Raw genomic sequence first — 16,439 nt, 5'->3', positions numbered from 1 at the left:
AGGTCCTTTAGGATAAGGAATAGGAGAGGCACAAGATAGGAAGTGATAAATCTAAGTGAAGACCTTTCCCCACTAAGAGCTTGATATGGCCCCTCCAAAGACACTGCAATGATTCTTATCAGTTTCCTAGGGAGCAACTTCATAGCTTTCAGTCAGTGCTATAGAGAATTTTTCTTTCCAAACCAAACTGTGCAAAACACTTTACCTCCCAGAAATCAGTGTCAAGATAGGTCTTTTATCCTTGGCTGAGGCTGGAGTGGTTTTAACACCATTATCAATTATCATCCCAGCCTAGAAGAAAAGAGAAATACAATGTTATAGTGTATTTATATATTCTACAGTTCTTTCCACTTCCAGGCGCTGTTTCCAATTGCTCTAAACCAGAGTCACTCACATTATCCTAAAAACTGCTTCTGTTAGCAACACGTAAAACAGAGGGCTGCCAACCTTGTCACCGCTGGCATAACCCCCTGCCCACCCAGACTGCTACAGATTTCCAGAAACTGCACCTTTCTTGTAGCTGTACATATTCCCATGCACATAAACAGCTTGCTTCAGTCTAAAGCACTCAGTAACGGATGCAGGCTCAAGTTCTCACCAGCCAGCACCTCAGTGTGGCTCACTAAGGATAAATAAGTAAAGAGCCAGAGAAGGTGATTAGGCAGAGTCGCCCTTATTTATCCCCCTGGAAGCCATTCAGTTAATTGCAAGCATTGGCAGTTGAGGTCTATAATTAGAAAAGCTGCCAATAGATGCTACTGGGGCACTATTTCAGGAGAGCAGAAGCAAAGAAACAGCCTAGCGGCACCGAACAACGGGAAGAGCCTCTCTCGGTGCCCACAAGTCCGGCGCTGGCTCTCAGTGCTCCCACGCCAGCATGCGAGCTATTTTGTTTGCAGAAGCAAATGAGCTTGTAGGAACTTTTAGTGAAACAGAAAGCCCAGGCATTAATTGTTTGCAGACGCAAAAAGCTGGAGCGAGAGAAGGGTGGTTTTTGGAGCGACGCGTCCCCGATGCGTGCGGGCTCACCCGGTAGTTGGAGTGCGCGCGGTTGTTGGCGAATGTCCCCATCGGAATGTGCTCCGAGTAGCCGGGCAAATACATGCCCGCCGAGGGCCCCGTGGGCACGTGGTGCAAAACGAACCAAAAGCCTGTTTCCTGGGAAAAAGAACACAACATCTGAGCCTTCACTTGAACTTCAACAGTTTACGTGAGCCTAGGGACTTATCAGTGAGCAGGCCAACCAAAAGCCAGATGATTTCAGGACAAATCCCAGCTAGCAGCATTGACCTGTGTAACTATATGCAATAGAAAGGTTAGCACACATATACGTGCATGCACATACCTGACCAGCATTTTCAAGATGCCTTAAGTTAAGCTCTAACATCCATATTGAAGATGTAAACAAACCTTTCAAAATTCAGAGCACATACATACACTGATGCCCTCCTATCACCGAGTGTGCAGATCTGAAAAATCAGGTCATTTTTATTTAGTTGGCTAAAAATGTATGTAGGAGCCAGAGTCTAAGTACTCAGATTTGGAAGCTTTGGAAAGACCATATTTCTTTGTTTAAGGCTTACTTTGCTTGTTTATTTGTCTTAGCAGAAAAATAAAGGCCCCTGATGTGACCAAGAATTCCTGCGGAATTAGCATTAGTGCTGATTGAAATTTCAGAGCACCATTACTGTACTGCAATCAACAGAATCATTGCCAAAGACTTCACTGAGACTATGCAGTCAGATTTATTTAATTTGTTCAGGCTGCACACTGTGTAAAGGCTGAGAATTTTGGTTAAAGCAATCCAGCTCTAGAAACAGCAAGTGACAAGAAGCGTGGAGCAGAAGGAAAAGCATTATTTTTTTATTGGCAGCGCTGGCTACATTAATATATGTCTTGATTGAGGAGTTTCAAAAATGCCTGAGCAACAGAAGCAGGTTTTATTCCAGCAAGAACCCCATCCTTGCAGGGCTATTACAGTTCTGAATTTTTACCAAATAAGAAACTTCTGCACTCACTTCAGATCCCGCAGCTGCACAGTTTATAAGGTTGTTGTGTGGGTTGGCTATCCAGAAGGTGGATACAGCACTGCAGATCAAGAAAACAAAGAATAACATGAAAATGGCACCTAGAGCACACACAGAAGAGTCAATGATCAACCCCACGTGGCACATGCAGGTCTGATAACTCCTCAGATAAGGGGTCCTGCCTCGGGGGCAAAGGGACTGGTTCTTTTCTCTCTCCTCTCACACCACATTTGTCCTCTAGGGTTGACAGAGAACATGGTCTTATCTTTTAAAACCCCAGGTATTAAATAAGGAATTTCTATTGCAATTCCAAGCCTGCTATGAAGCTGTCAGTTGTCAATTATGTTTTATGATAAGGTAAATATGTTGTTGCACAAGCTACAGAAAAGAACCTTGCCCCCAGATAAGCCCTCAGGTTCATTAGAGACTCGTTTAACCAAGGGACCCTATGAATTGTTTTCAAGGGCTTTCCAGGTATACCCCTGGCAACTACTTTTTCCACGAGATGCTGTGGTTCATTATCTTTATTTGCTTCCACCCCCTACGCTTTTCTTTTGGGACAAAAGGACTCCGTTTGCCTAATGCACATAAAAGACTGTTAATTGAAAGATTCACATCAAGGAGGAGCAATCAATCCATCACTGTCCATCCTGTGACACACAGTATTCATTGACCGATGGGCATATGAACTCTGGGAGGAAAACATTCAGTGCTTAGAATCGGCAGACTTGCTCCGTAAGTTTTGTGGGTGAGATTCACCTTCCTGTAGCAGATGAACCTGTGCACCCTTTACGCCTATTTTAAACTCTCTGCGGAGGATTTTACGGGTGTCTTAAGGCCAACCGACTTTGCTGGCCTAAGACGAAGTTTGGCTTATGCGACTTTATCATGAAAACATAGCATGGGACTGGCCTAGAAAAAGAAAAGTGATTATTTCTAGACTACCCCCTGCTGTGCAGGCAAGGGTCTTGAACCCATCACGTCGCCACAGTGTCCCGTGATCCAGCCCACACTCGCTCCTCAGAGTCGTGTGCACTGGACAGGTTCCTGTGTCATTCGGCGCAATCCTATTGTCTTCATTTCTGGCAAAGGCTGCCGGCCCGCACGCGCCAAGCCGTCGCCGACGGAGCAGCAGCCCTGCCAGCCTCCTCGGCCCTGCTCTGTGCCTCGGCCAGCTGCCCCCGGGCCTGGCGCGGGTTGCTGCGCAGGGCAACGGCGGTACTCCCGTGCGGGCAGGCTGGAGGAGCCCCGCACAAGACACCAGGTTTCTTCTGGTCAGTCCTTGAATTTTCTTGTAAAGGTAGACAGAGCACATCTGAGTAGTCTAAGACTTTTTCACAATACCTCTGCAGATCTTTCGTAGCGCTTTTTCTTATAACAACCTTTAAAATGGTACGAAATATGACCTCTGACTATTAAATGAATTATCAGTGGAAAATGAGTGCAATGGCTGATTAACTTTTATTTTATGAATGGAGACATGAAGTGTAATTTATAAACAAACACAGATGTGAAAAAGAGCATTGCACGAATTTCATCTCTTTTCCTTGCCAAAGTAAAAGCTAAAAATATGTTTCTTTGGACAAAACCCCAGTTTGTTCAGAGGACAGAATGGGTGATATTGATAGTCTCAGCAGATTGAGCGTATTTCCAAATACAAGAAAACCCCCAAAGATTTTTAGCTGTTATGCATCAACCAACTTCTATCTGTCTCATTTTCAGGATGGAAGTCTGACTCCAGAGACTTTCTCATTGACTTTTGTTGGTCAGAAACTTAGCTTTTTTGGTGTAGATTTTTTTCCCCCTCCAAATATAACAGTGAAAAATCAGAGAAAAGAAATCCAGACTATGGGCAGAAGTGTTCCTCTCACCCAGCAGCTTCAGTGCAGCACCAATACTCTTTGGTCTCAAGACAAACTCTACCAGGAAGACCACCTATTCCCTTGCATATTGGTCTTGTCCTCGAACTTTGGTGATTCTCCATCAGTTTAAAATTTTTGAAGGTAAACTTGAAGTCCATCTTTTAATGGAAGATGCTCTGAAAACAACATGGTTTTACAGGTCTGCTCTAGACCACTTGCTGTGCTCCCTGGACTACACTGGAGGATTTAGTTGCCTAGATCAAGGCCTCTCAGTGAGTGGTAGAAAATACCTTTAAAACTTTGTTCTGCTTCTGTATTTTCACTTTTTACTATAACCTTCCTGCTTGGATATGCATAAAGCCAGGTGCAAATGCTAAACAACCAATGCTACTTGTTTCCATGAGATATCCGGAAACACTCTGGTGGAGGATTTCACAATTCATGGCTTACAGTCTGTCATCCTGGGGAAACACTGTACACATAGCTAAGATAAGTCAGTCGCAGAGAGAGCCATTAAGCACGCAGGTTTTTACTTTAAAAATTCAGTACTGTCTCAAAAAGAATCAGGATAATGGGGGGAGAATGAGAAAGCTAATTAGCTACCTGATATGCACTGAAATGGATAGGTTCCCCAAGCAGTTAATAATTACCAGTGAAACCATATTCCCAGGTTATGCACATTGTTTTTAGGGAGAAAAGATAGCTGAAAAATCATGGAAAGGAGGGCTAGAATAGCCTTCACGAGCTCAGCTGGTCCATACTCTGCCTTATGACAGGACCAACTATAACTACAATATTCCTGACTTGCATTTCTCTAACCTGTTCTTAAAAATTACTGCTGATGAAGAACCCATGATTTCCTCTGAGAAGGAGTTCTAACACGTAACTATGCAGCTGAGTTGGTCATGCTTTTATTTTACTTCACAAGGCAACAGAACTGCAAACAGAACCTGTAAAATCCCTTCTCATCGCAAATGCTTCTATAATCCTCATCTAAACCTCAGTTGGCAGATCTGAAAAGATACATTAGAGGAAGGGATCTTGCAAAAGGGAAGATGAAAGACAATCAGCATTTTTCAAGGTTTAATACAGAGTTTGTGGCATATTGAAGTTTTGAGAAGTTCTCATCAAAGCATTTTCATGTGCTTATGTATAGATAGGCTATTAGAGATCCTACAGTCATACACAGTCTTTGATCTTTTATTGCCAAGTTCTAATTCTGTGCTAAACTGCATTCAGTATAACCATTTGGGTTTCATTTCACAGCTTAGGTAGACTGTGCCAAATGAATGCATAATGCCACTGCATATCATTAAACAATATCCATTCTCCACAAATAATGACTTTGAAAGTAAGGAGAGTATTTACAAAACCAGTTACCATTCGACATGAGCACAAGTGTCAGAATCCAGCCTACTCTGAACTCAGTGACTAGTTACAAGCCATTAGGGATGTGAGTGACTCCGTAAGGTGCAAGACACTGCTATACTTTTTGCAAGGGTGATTTTCAGCAACATCTGAGGTAGCCACCATCTCAGCCTACTTTATGCTAAAAAGGAAAATTACACCTCAGGTGTACAGGCATCTAAATAACACAAGCAGAAAGATCCCACGGAGACTGCTCTCTCAACTTTTGGGAAAGCAACCTAGACTTCTGAAGGTGACTACATAACCATGTATATGTAATGCTGCTTTTCATGGCTAAGTCTTGCAAAGAAAAAGAAAAAAAAAGAAAGGTTCCCACTCACCTGCAGTCCTGCCTGGGTTTTGGGATGTACCCTGGGTAAGCACCCTCTGTGATCATCTTGCACATCCTGCTGTCTCGGTCAGAGGGGAGCAGAGTGCTAGGCTTAACAAGCAGTCCAAGGCAATGATCAAATGTATTGCGTTCTTCTGGTCCATCCTCGGTAAAGAAGCAATGGCCCAGTGCATCATAACCCACAACATCCTTCACCTGCATGTACAAAGCAGAGGTCTGTGTTCAGGTTTCACCCTTCAGCCACTGTGTAATAATAAGAAAGCTTATAGTAACAACATAAAGGAACCCCAGTACATTCTTGAACTAAGGGTATATGAGCAAAAGCAGAAGCAATATCACTTCCTGATTTTAAGAGTATTTAGCCTAAGCAATAGCTTAGACTTCAAAATAATTAGAATTTGTCATCACCTAGGAAATGCTAGTTCCATTCTTCTTCTGTCTGCCTGTGAAATCAGAGATTATCTTAGTATGAGACTGGAAAAACCACGGAGAGGGGATGCATGAAGGACATCAGATGATCAAATCACATCTGGGCTTATTCATCTTCACGTGTAGTTACACGAGCAGCTACGTAAAATGCACATGAAAAATGCAGCTGAGCTGAAAAAATATTTTTTCAGGCTATCAGAGAGGTGGCAAGTTGTTTTCCAGACAGGCTGGCTTGTTTTAGGTTTGACCTGATCCTTTTTTCCCAGTTGTTGACAGAAGCTTTACTTGACCCTGAGACAAATCAGCTGGCGTTAATCAGTGCAGTTATGTTTTTGGTTTGAATGCTGTTAACATCGGGATTCTGTTGTGGCCGACAGAACACTACCTGTCACCCCAGAGAAAAATCTGAGAAAACAATTTCAGAAGCAGGTATGCGATTTCGAAGCCTAAGGCTGGCTAGGAAACAATAGTCCTCAAACACACTGTGTCCAACAAGTCAGTCATTAGTGGATTTGTCTGGGATGTGGAAAATTAACTTCAGGTCTACATTGGCCAAGAGAGGGTCCTAGCCACTGAAGCGCTGGCTCTCCTGGAGTCTCTCTTTGCTCTTCCCGTCTGTCTTCACCTATCAACCACTTTGGACCTAGAAAACCTTTCTGAGAGGGTTTTGCTTGACACCAATATCTTTCTATAGATGCTTCTGGTGAAAGAGTAATTGCCAAAAGGCAAAAGACTATACGAAGCTGGATTAAAAAACCATATTCTTTAAGGTGTCATTGAAAGACCTAGACTTCCAGATGCCTGAATTACTTCTTAAACAGGATGGAGACTCTGTCATTTATGTGTCTCATCTCAAAGTTCTCAGGCAGGGAGCACCAATTTCAAATCAAATCCCAGAATGAAAATTGAAATGGTTACAGATATGTTTTCACATAAGAAAGAAAGCTTCACTTGCCAAATCTATTACAAGCTTACATCTGCACACTCATCTATTATGTATCATCCATGCTCCACTGTAAATATTCAAATCTCTGAACACAGGTCAGCACAATAAATTAGACACAACTAAAATGATCTGCAAAAAGTGGTGCATTCCATTAAACTACCTGACTGAATTTGGCTGCTGACTTCTCTGATTTAATTAGATGGCTTTTGCAAGGTCAAGGCTTCCTTATTTAGGTGTAAAATGTAAGTAGTAGACTAAACTGTCCCTCCTTAGAAGCATGAACTTTCCTAGACTTGCAATTATAAAGGTTTATGGGACAGGAGAACATTTCAGGAGAGCGACCTATTTTCAGAAGAAAGATTCCAACATGTGCAGGATGTCTTTTAATCACAGATGTCAGAACTGCACAGAAATAGCCATCTAAACCTATTAGTTTTATCTCACACAACAATACAATTGGAAAGACATGTCAGTAATGGTGTTGCAATATTTAGATGATGGAAATGTGCTCCTCAGAGAAATGTTCGCCACTTGCTATTGCCATTCATCTTTCCAGCCAGCACAAGACTGCGCCAGGGCTGGGACGTGAAAAACTGTGGTGATTAGCCTATAGCTGGGGCAAAGCCCACCTCTGTGCATGTGGAGTAACATCACAGGGGAATACACCTCCCAGTACAGTAAGAGAGGAATGAGGCAGAGAGAGGTATGTGCACTAACAGAGGGCCTCAGAGCTGGCAAGCCACCCATAGTTATCCTTCATCCCTGACAGCCAACAGAGCAACACCAATTTATCAGCCAGGGACCTGGTCCCTAATGTATCTGTCACCCTCTAGTTGATTAACTTTTGCTTTGGTCAGCTCTGAATTAATTTCCCATGCATCTTTTCATGCAGAAGCCCAGTACTGAAATGTCTGGGTAGCAAAGAACTGCTCATTCCAAAAGCACTTTTCCAATGAATTTAATTTTTGATTTGATGAAAACCGTCCTAATAGTGCAGAATCTTACTTCAGCCATGAGTAATTTATGGTCAGATTATGCCCTCTGCGGTAAAACAACCACCATGTAGCGTAGCTGGATTACTAAAAGCAGATACCGCTGTAGCGCTTAGATAGCACAACCTCTCATTCCGTAAAGCACAGCTCTCTGCTGGATCCTGCCTGCCTCTTTATTGACCTGCACTTAATTTCCTTCCCTGATGACTGCCTCTGTTTTAGCTTGCACACTGGGATCCAGTTGAGACAGTGGGAATCAGAGCAAAGTTTGATCCCTGGGGGTGCAGTGGTGTAACTAGGTGGTTTTATGGCCAGCGTATTAAAGAAAACATTGTGTAATTATTGGCATTTTTGAACAGTAATTATGGTGAGAAGAGAATTTCTACAATTTTTTTCTCCAAAAGGACCCCCCCCCCCCATGCCTTAGAGTGAATATGAATTTGCAGACAAGTGCAGAATAGCCCACTGATAGAGATGAGCTGCTGTTGGGATGGGGACTGTTAGCAACACTGTACAGGTCCACAGAAAAATAATTCTGGCATCAGGAATACATGGGACACTGCCTTTCTCCTACTGTTTTCAGTGTAAATATTTCTAAAGCTTGTTCTAAGAGTATGAAAAATGTAAGTGACATGAGAAAAGTGATAGCCAAGCAAGCAGAGGAGTCTGTATGCAAATTACCAGCCTGCTTTAATGACAGGCAAAAATAAAGGATGCCCCTCTCCCATTTGTTAAAGCATTTATGCAGGCACTTAGATACAGTCATGTGAGAAGTCCTTTTGAAATGAGTAGCCTAAAGACAAGTATGTCCTTAAGTGCTTTGCTATGCTGAGGTTTAATAGTCCAGCAAGATTTTGTACGTCTATTTCCAAAGTGTGGTTCATGCACATCGTCAAGGCAAATTGTTCCTCAGCAAAGTATGCTTTGGATTTGCCTAAGCTCAGAGGGAATGAATGTTACCTGGGGGGACGCAGAGCTCATTGCTGTTTGTACAAATGGTGCCTGCGCACGTAGAAACAGGTAGTGTTGCCCAACTAAGGTGGTAATAGGCAACTAGGAAATGCATGGAATAACAGTAGTACTCATCAGAGACCCATCTCGGTGCCTATGAATGTATCTGAGGCAGGAGGAGGGGGAAAGGAAGGAAAATAAGAGTAGGAAAAAAATGGTGAGGAGAATGGTGTGGGATCGCCTGGTGAATCAAGGGATGGAACTGCTGACTGCAGATGTCTATCACAGAGCAATGAAATGCCATTTAACTGATGCAACCTTTGGAGTACCTCTTCTGTGATGCAACTGGACAAACATGGTTAGATTGCTTTATTTTACTGGGGCTTTCCTTTGAGCTGAAGGCAATAATTGGTTAAAAACAAAAAATAAGTTAAGTAATATGGATATAGTTTAGTGCTCACATATTATGATAAACCATAATCATTAGGGATTAAAATCTTGATCAAGATTTCAGACTGTATGTCCTAAAATCTAAGACTTCTTTTGAGTGCCTTGTCATGGAGTTGAATCAAGGTCCTTTAGGGAACTGTGGCTGTTGAGTAACAGCAGACGAATCAGGCTGCTTTCATCAGCTACATCAGTCTGTCTAAATTTCTTCATGCCATCTTGGCTGGAAAAGCCTGAGAACATGGATCCCTATAATATTTCCAAGTCACAGTGACGCAGTTGTCACTTGGAGAAGGCACAAGAGAGAGAAATATTTCCAAATGCTCTATATAAACCCAACCATCTGACCCATAAGAAAAATGCCAGGCTCTGGGTATTTGGGTTGGCAAGTATTAGCCAATGGGGAATTAACATCACAAATTAGATTTAGAACTAGGGCTTTAGTTGGCCTTCAGCTAATCAACAGCTGTGCAACCACTGTATAGCCAGGGAATGTGTCTGTGGTACCACTGTTAACAGCTTTGCTATTATGTGACAAACAATTTGCCTTTCCGCTCTCTACATTAGCTGTATACTGAGTTCCTGTGTTGGTGCCCTTGAATCGGGTGGGAAGTTGTTAAATGACCTTGAATGCCTTCTATAATTTATATAGGAGATTTTTTTTTTTTCCAGAAGCCAAGTTCACTTGGCAGGTTTTTGGGCTCATGTTGAAAACTTAGAAGGACAGAGGTCAGAAACAGAACCTCAGGTTCATAAATAGCAGATAAAAGCTGCCCTGCTTCTTGAACTGCAATTTGAAAGTCCTCTCTTTAACTTCTGTGTATTTTAATTATGTCTGTGGCTTCTCTTTCCAGTGCTGCCACTTTCAGACGCTCCATCCTGTGGTCCTCACTAACAAGAACACTGTAAGACCGTGTGCTACAGTAAGCAAAGAAGGAAGTGTTCATCAGTAAGCAAAGGACAAAAATCATCTCTTAGCCAGATAGGGAAAATGAATATTACCCCCCAAAAAAGCTCAAGCACTGTAGACTCTTACAGACTCTTAGTATGATTTGACACTGTAACTTCAGAACAGTGACATGGTCATGAATTCCTAATGCACAAGGACCATCCAGGTTACACCTGCCAATAATGTGTCTTCTGGTAAAACTGTCATATACAGCAGCAGGGATCTTGACTGTACAAACATTTCTCTTCAGGGTCTCATACTTATTTTTTTTCTCTTTTTTGAATACAATGCCCTCTCACTGAATTGGTGAGGATCCTTGCCTACAGAAATCTTGACATGTTAAAACTTCATATTTGAACTGATACTTGGAGAAAAGGCGACTAGTCAAACCTGATGTTTATTCCACACCTTTAGCAGCTCTGCCTTCAGGACAGATTTCTGCACATTTCCCGAATATGGGTAAATACTTCTCTTTTATCACATATATTTTGTGAATGGAGCTGGTTGGATATATAGTTTCAGTAATAACATCCATGATGTAATTTTTAGATCCTGATTTAGTTGCTGTAGCCAGGTGGGTGCTCTGGGCAAGGTGCCCTGTCTGTAATTTCTCATGTGGGTGGCTTTCAAGACACTATTTTGAAACAATGCAAAGTTCAAGTTGACAGAAGCACAAAGGAACCCAACCAACACAAACCATCCGGATTTGGGAAATGCCGAAGGAACAACTATGTTCTGGGAGAAAGCCTTCAGAGGAGCAGAAACAGTGAAAAGAACCTTTGGGGACTTTATGCCAGTCTCCAGGATGTTCAGGGATTTAGCATGGCTCAGAAACATTTTCCCTCACATCCTTACCACAAAGACAGAGTTCCCACATTTGGGGAGAATCTGACTGTGTTCTTATCATCTCTAGTGTGCTGCAACTTGTCTGACAACTATATGTCATATTATAGACATATCCTAAAGGATTTCTTGTTCTGGAGAGCAAGTCTGACAAATCAGGGCTCTGTAAATGCTCAATGCTGTGAGTGGCACTGAAAACACAATTCTTTGTTACAGGAAAGTTGAAGCATGCTTAAACCTTCTGATTATCTTTTTTAAATAGCAAACTCTCTGTGTATAGATAGATTCAACTACTCATTAGAGATGGGCTGGTCTGCGGGCATCTCTGCACACAGAGAAAAGCTTTGCCTCCTCTGAGTCACACGCAGCTGATAGTGCCACATCCTCACACTGACCTCCTGCTTTTTAACATAGGCCGAAATATGCCTAGAATATATATCCACAAAATCAGGATAGGAGGAAAAAAACAGACATTAGATGTAGCAGTAAAATACATTACCCTGCAATAATTTGCCTATATTCATGATATAAGGAAATAACTTGGCTGGTACTTTAATCTGTATAGTAACATAGGATCTTCTTACCAGTAAACCATTGGATCCATGGACCGTGACACAGCGGGAGAAGGTATGGTGAATGGAGACGTCCTTCACGTATGTTGGAGGGTTGTAGCCTCCTTTCTCGTCCACATCTCCAGCCATATGGAAATGAATTGGGTAATGTCCCATTGTCTGCTGGCCCATATATTTCAATTCTAGACCTTCAATATGTGTAGCCTTAAAATTGAGACCAATCTGGAGAACAATGGAACCTCAGTCAAGAACCATAAAAGACTTTTGGGAGTAAGAAGAGGGGGAATACAGAGATAAAAATGGTTGTATTTTACCTACTAGAGAAATTTATTGTGTGGAAGGAAATGCATAACTGTAGGGTGAGGAAAAGAGGGTCACAGTGGCTAAGGGGGCCATAGCTGCTCTGTGATCCCTCTACTGCTGTCATGGCTATATCTGACTTTGGTTTACGAGGCAAACCGTTCACATTCAATGTTTTCCATGAAGTTCTTCAGTCAGCTAGGCTCAAATCGAAACCCTCAGGCTGAGCACCACCAGAATTTGGGGAAAAGTGGGATTGGGATATAGAGACTGTATCTCAGCCTGTCTGGCTGAGCAACAACTGCAGGGGCGTGAGGTGCACTTCAAAGCGGGGGAACAGCAGCAGGAGGGTGGACCTGCTGCACCGCAGGGAGAGGCTGTTTGTTCAGCGGGCTGATGCAAGGGATTCCTTTCTTTTAGCGTCCTGGCTTCCTCGGTATGTGCAGGTGTGGCTCTGTGGGGAGGAAAGTGCAAGGAGAGGGCTCCAGCCCTACCTTGATGTGTCCCCCGAAGGTGTCGAAATCAAAGAAGGAGCACAACTTGCTGCTGTACTCGTAGCACTGCCCCTCCATCTCGCCCATGACCACGACGTTCCGGCTCAGCAGCCCCACTTCTGCTCTCATGTCAACGCCGTCAATGACTTCCCCAATGTGGAGGTACGTTGCTTTCCCTGAGGGAACAAGATCCAGTTTCAGAGTTACTCTGCCAATGCTGCCGGTTTCCCTTCATACTTCCTGTGGTGGGGTTAGCGTGATCATGAAAGGAGTAACTGAATCAGCAAAAACTGTTGGCCAGCTCCTCAAAGGAGGGAAGCCTGGAGCACAGGTGTTACCCACGGTCTTGCTGAGATTTCTTCAACAGAGGAAGTGGGATTTTTGGTCTTAAATTGCTTCATTTAGCCAGGGAGTTAAACCAACAGTCTGTTAGACAAAACATACTTCCTACCTCGAAGAGAGACTGTGACCACTCGGGAACTTTTTACATTCGTTTGCAATCAGTCAGCTGTGTATGAATGTCCAATGCAAAGAAATTTGCTGATGTAGCTACTGAGAAGTCTAGGTCTCCAAAGTAAGCATAGCACTTTCTGTAGTGAGACACTGGGAGATGCCCAAATCACACAGCACAGCTCACAGGTGAGCGTCAGTCTGATCCTGCTCAAGTCATGGTTGTTAATCTAAACAGCGACAGGACGGGGCAGAAAGCCTTGTGGAAACTGTGGCCTGAGACAATCGCAACCCCAAGCCAGCTTGTGGGCTGCAAGATCTCTCCCTGTTTGTGGCTCCCAAACTGCCCAGTTTTGGAGCCACCTGCACGTCTCCAGCTTGCTCTCAACGCTTCCCTCTGCCCTGGCTTAGTCGAGCCGATGGGGATAGTCTGCCTGCCCCATGCGGGATGCGCGGATCTCCCTTTGCCAGGCCAGCTTGCTGATAGCCTCCCTCCACACACACGCCTGGCTCCTTGGAGGGGTTAAGAGCACATAAAGCCTTCCTTGGCCTGACCAGAGAGGGGTGAACTCCAGGCAGTGTGGATGTCTAGAAAGCAAAATAATCTCTTTGCTGTAATTTCATTCAAACATATTCATCCTCCCTCCTTCCTGCCTTGGCTTTCTGCAGAGAATGCAGTTGGGAAAAGGCTCATCTTACTGACTACATTCTGTATTATTCCAGTAAAAATAAGTAATAAACTCTTTAAGTAAACACTGAACTTTAAGGAATGCTACACTTGCATGTATTTAATTTCAGTGGAACTGTTCAAAGCAGTAATTAGAAACAAATGGCAAGCCTGAAGCCTGACTGTCACTGCGAAGCACTTTGTGCTTAAGCAGAGATGCCAAGTTGGGGGGCGGGAGGATTTTGAACATTTAAACATTCCTGTTTTAAACAAAACATGATGCTTTGACTTTATGACAAAGATAAGCAAACACCATTCACTCCCCCTTTCTCCTGGGGCTGGGAGCAATGTAATTCACTGATAATGTCGGGATTCAGGAAGGGTGAGTGCTCTGCCTTGCTCTGAGATTGCCATGCTGCGTGACATGCTGTTACATGTGCCCTCTGCCTCAGCTCCTCCACCTACAAAATAATGCGATAACATGAGAAAACACTATTAACTAAAAGAGTGGTGATGGCAAGACAGGTGGATGCAAAGCCACACTTTTACCCATTTATACATTCAGCTTCTGATGAAGAACGAGATAGCATGTTGCTGGGGGGGGGGGAGGCTAGAAGAACTTGTGGTGCAATTAATTAAACTGCAGCACGTTTGCTAGGGAAGGAAGGAACCCAGGTCACCTTTTAGTCCTTCATGTTAAAATGTCAGCGTCACGCCACCCCCTCCTGCCCCTGTGCGCGTGGTAGGAGGTCTGCCCATGGCGCTGCTCGAGGCAGCCCTGGGGCTGGCGGGAGGAGCAGAGCTGCGGGAGGGGGTTTGCGTGGCGCTCTGCCCCGTCCCAACACGTCAAAAGTGAGGGGCAGCTCTGGGTGCGGGTTTGCGTCTCGTTCACGGTCGCAAATGCCTTCCCAGAAAGCCCTGGCTTGCCTGGGCACCCCCGGAGCATCGCCTCATCCAAAGTCAGATCCAGCCTGTCTGAAAAGCAGCTTCGCTTCCCTTACTCATGTGCATGAAAGAGCCGTGGCTGCGAGTGTCCTCTGCATGAGGAAACTACCCTTAAGCAACTCTGTTAAGGAACACAGTCTCTCCTTATGAAACTGTTTTTAAGTTGTTCTTTTCAGTTTGCCCCCAGTGTTGACCTTTCTTTGATTTACTGAAATGCAGGAAGAAGTTCAAATAATCGTAAGAACATCCTATTTCAAGCCACATCTCTGGGAGTCATGGCTCTGAAATTAGATAGGCAGTTTTGTTATTTATGTGCTGAGCTCCAGAATAATAAATGTCATGCTTGCATGTATTTAATTTAATTTAACACCAGCCCAGACATGCAAAATAGTGTAAGCAGTGACAGGAATGTTAAACACGCACTAACCGGATTCTAAATATAACTTCTTGGGTGCATGTTTTTCACTTTGTGCTTTTGCTGACTTGACTTGTTTGGAGATAGAAGGAGAGATGGGAAACAATTCCCTTCCACTGTAAAAGTGGATTTTGAATAATAGCTCCTTTAACAGAGTTTTGAAAAACAAAGCTCACCTCACGGCAGCCAGAAATTCAAGCTCCCCGTGGCAATGGGGCCGTCCTGTGGAAACGGCTCACAGGAGACAGACGCTGGCACAGGAGCCCTCGGGTGCTGTAAATCCCTCATGGAAACCAGCACCAGGCAGCTCCCATGCGGCCGGCAGTGCTGGGAGGCACGCTTATAAACCCGGGGCGCTTGCAGGCAGCCCATGGGGCCTGTTTGAGGATGGGCATGAGAAAACAAAAAAAGAAACTGCTCTGTGGAGAGTTCAGAGATTTCACTCGGAGACGGGAGCATCTCGCTCTGCAGAGCTGTAACTCGAATTTGGAGCTAAGCTGTTGCTTGCAGCAGGCACGCTGAGCCGTGCCAGGCAGCGGCAGCGATACCGAAACCCTGAGACGTTGGCCGTGGGCAAGCCCAAAGTGGGGACTCGCAAGCCGCCGCTGAAGAAGTTCGATGATAAGAAAAGTAACGCTACAACTTTGAACACGGGAGCAAAACGTCTGCTGCTTCAGCAGCCAAGCCGATCCCAGGGATTGCCCAAGCCACAGCCGGTAACTGATTCACCAGCTTGCTCTTTGGGCTTGGCCTTGCCACATCGCTCACGGACAGGAGTTGCCTCAGCAGCAAGCGTGACGTGTGCCGGGCTGTAATCTAAACCAAACACAGCCTGGCAGTGACAGGGGTTACGTCTCCGCCTGGCAGCCCTACCCCCGGCGTTTGCTGCTCCCGCTGTCGCACCGGTGCCTGCAGCGAGCAGAACATACATGCACAGGGAAAACTGCTTTAATTTGCGGGCTTGCCAAACATAGGTCTTGATTCAGCAGAATATGAGCACAATTCCATGCTTACTACTGAAGATAGCGACTATTAAAATAATCAGGGCAGTTATTAGTAAGGGTAAGGCAACTATTAGAAGAAAGTATGTTAAGATAAACATAGATGATCCACAAATCAAGGGCAGGCTTATATCAACATAACAGTTCAAAGCGGAGTCTCTGCAAACTGTACAAAGCTTCAGGAAAACCTGTCATACTTGAACCTAACCATAAAACCTGGGTCTCAGTCCTTATCAAATCTCGAAAGAGTGGAATTTTGAAACTATTTCAGCAGCTACAGATGCGGATGTGTGCCTAGCTCTGGCGAATCACACGCAGATATGCCTTTGAAAAGCCTCCCGGGTACACTCACACATTCCTAAATGCCTTGGCTCTAAATGACTTAAGCTC

General features: G+C 44.1%; 1 protein-coding gene across 3 annotated transcripts in view; it reads right to left on the bottom strand.

Annotated features, from left to right (window-relative positions):
* The window catches only part of CEMIP (cell migration inducing hyaluronidase 1), a 121,568-nt gene that overhangs the window by 20,458 nt on the left and 84,671 nt on the right, over window positions 1–16,439 (bottom strand). For all 3 annotated transcript variants that reach the window (XM_026121289.2, XM_026121290.2, XM_064517264.1), the window contains exons 12-17: window positions 12,572–12,747; window positions 11,790–11,999; window positions 5,638–5,843; window positions 2,019–2,088; window positions 1,030–1,158; window positions 206–291 (exon numbers count right to left, since the gene is read on the bottom strand). In XM_026121289.2, the coding sequence (XP_025977074.2) occupies window positions 206–291; window positions 1,030–1,158; window positions 2,019–2,088; window positions 5,638–5,843; window positions 11,790–11,999; window positions 12,572–12,747 (877 nt within the window). The remainder of the gene's footprint in view (window positions 1–205; window positions 292–1,029; window positions 1,159–2,018; window positions 2,089–5,637; window positions 5,844–11,789; window positions 12,000–12,571; window positions 12,748–16,439) is intronic.

The sequence above is a fragment of the Dromaius novaehollandiae genome, chromosome 10 (assembly GCF_036370855.1).
Source record: "Dromaius novaehollandiae isolate bDroNov1 chromosome 10, bDroNov1.hap1, whole genome shotgun sequence".
In the NCBI taxonomy this organism is placed as follows: domain Eukaryota; kingdom Metazoa; phylum Chordata; class Aves; order Casuariiformes; family Dromaiidae; genus Dromaius; species Dromaius novaehollandiae.
The sequence above is the reverse complement of the archived record's forward strand: the minus strand, read 5'-3'. Positions and strand labels throughout refer to the sequence as shown.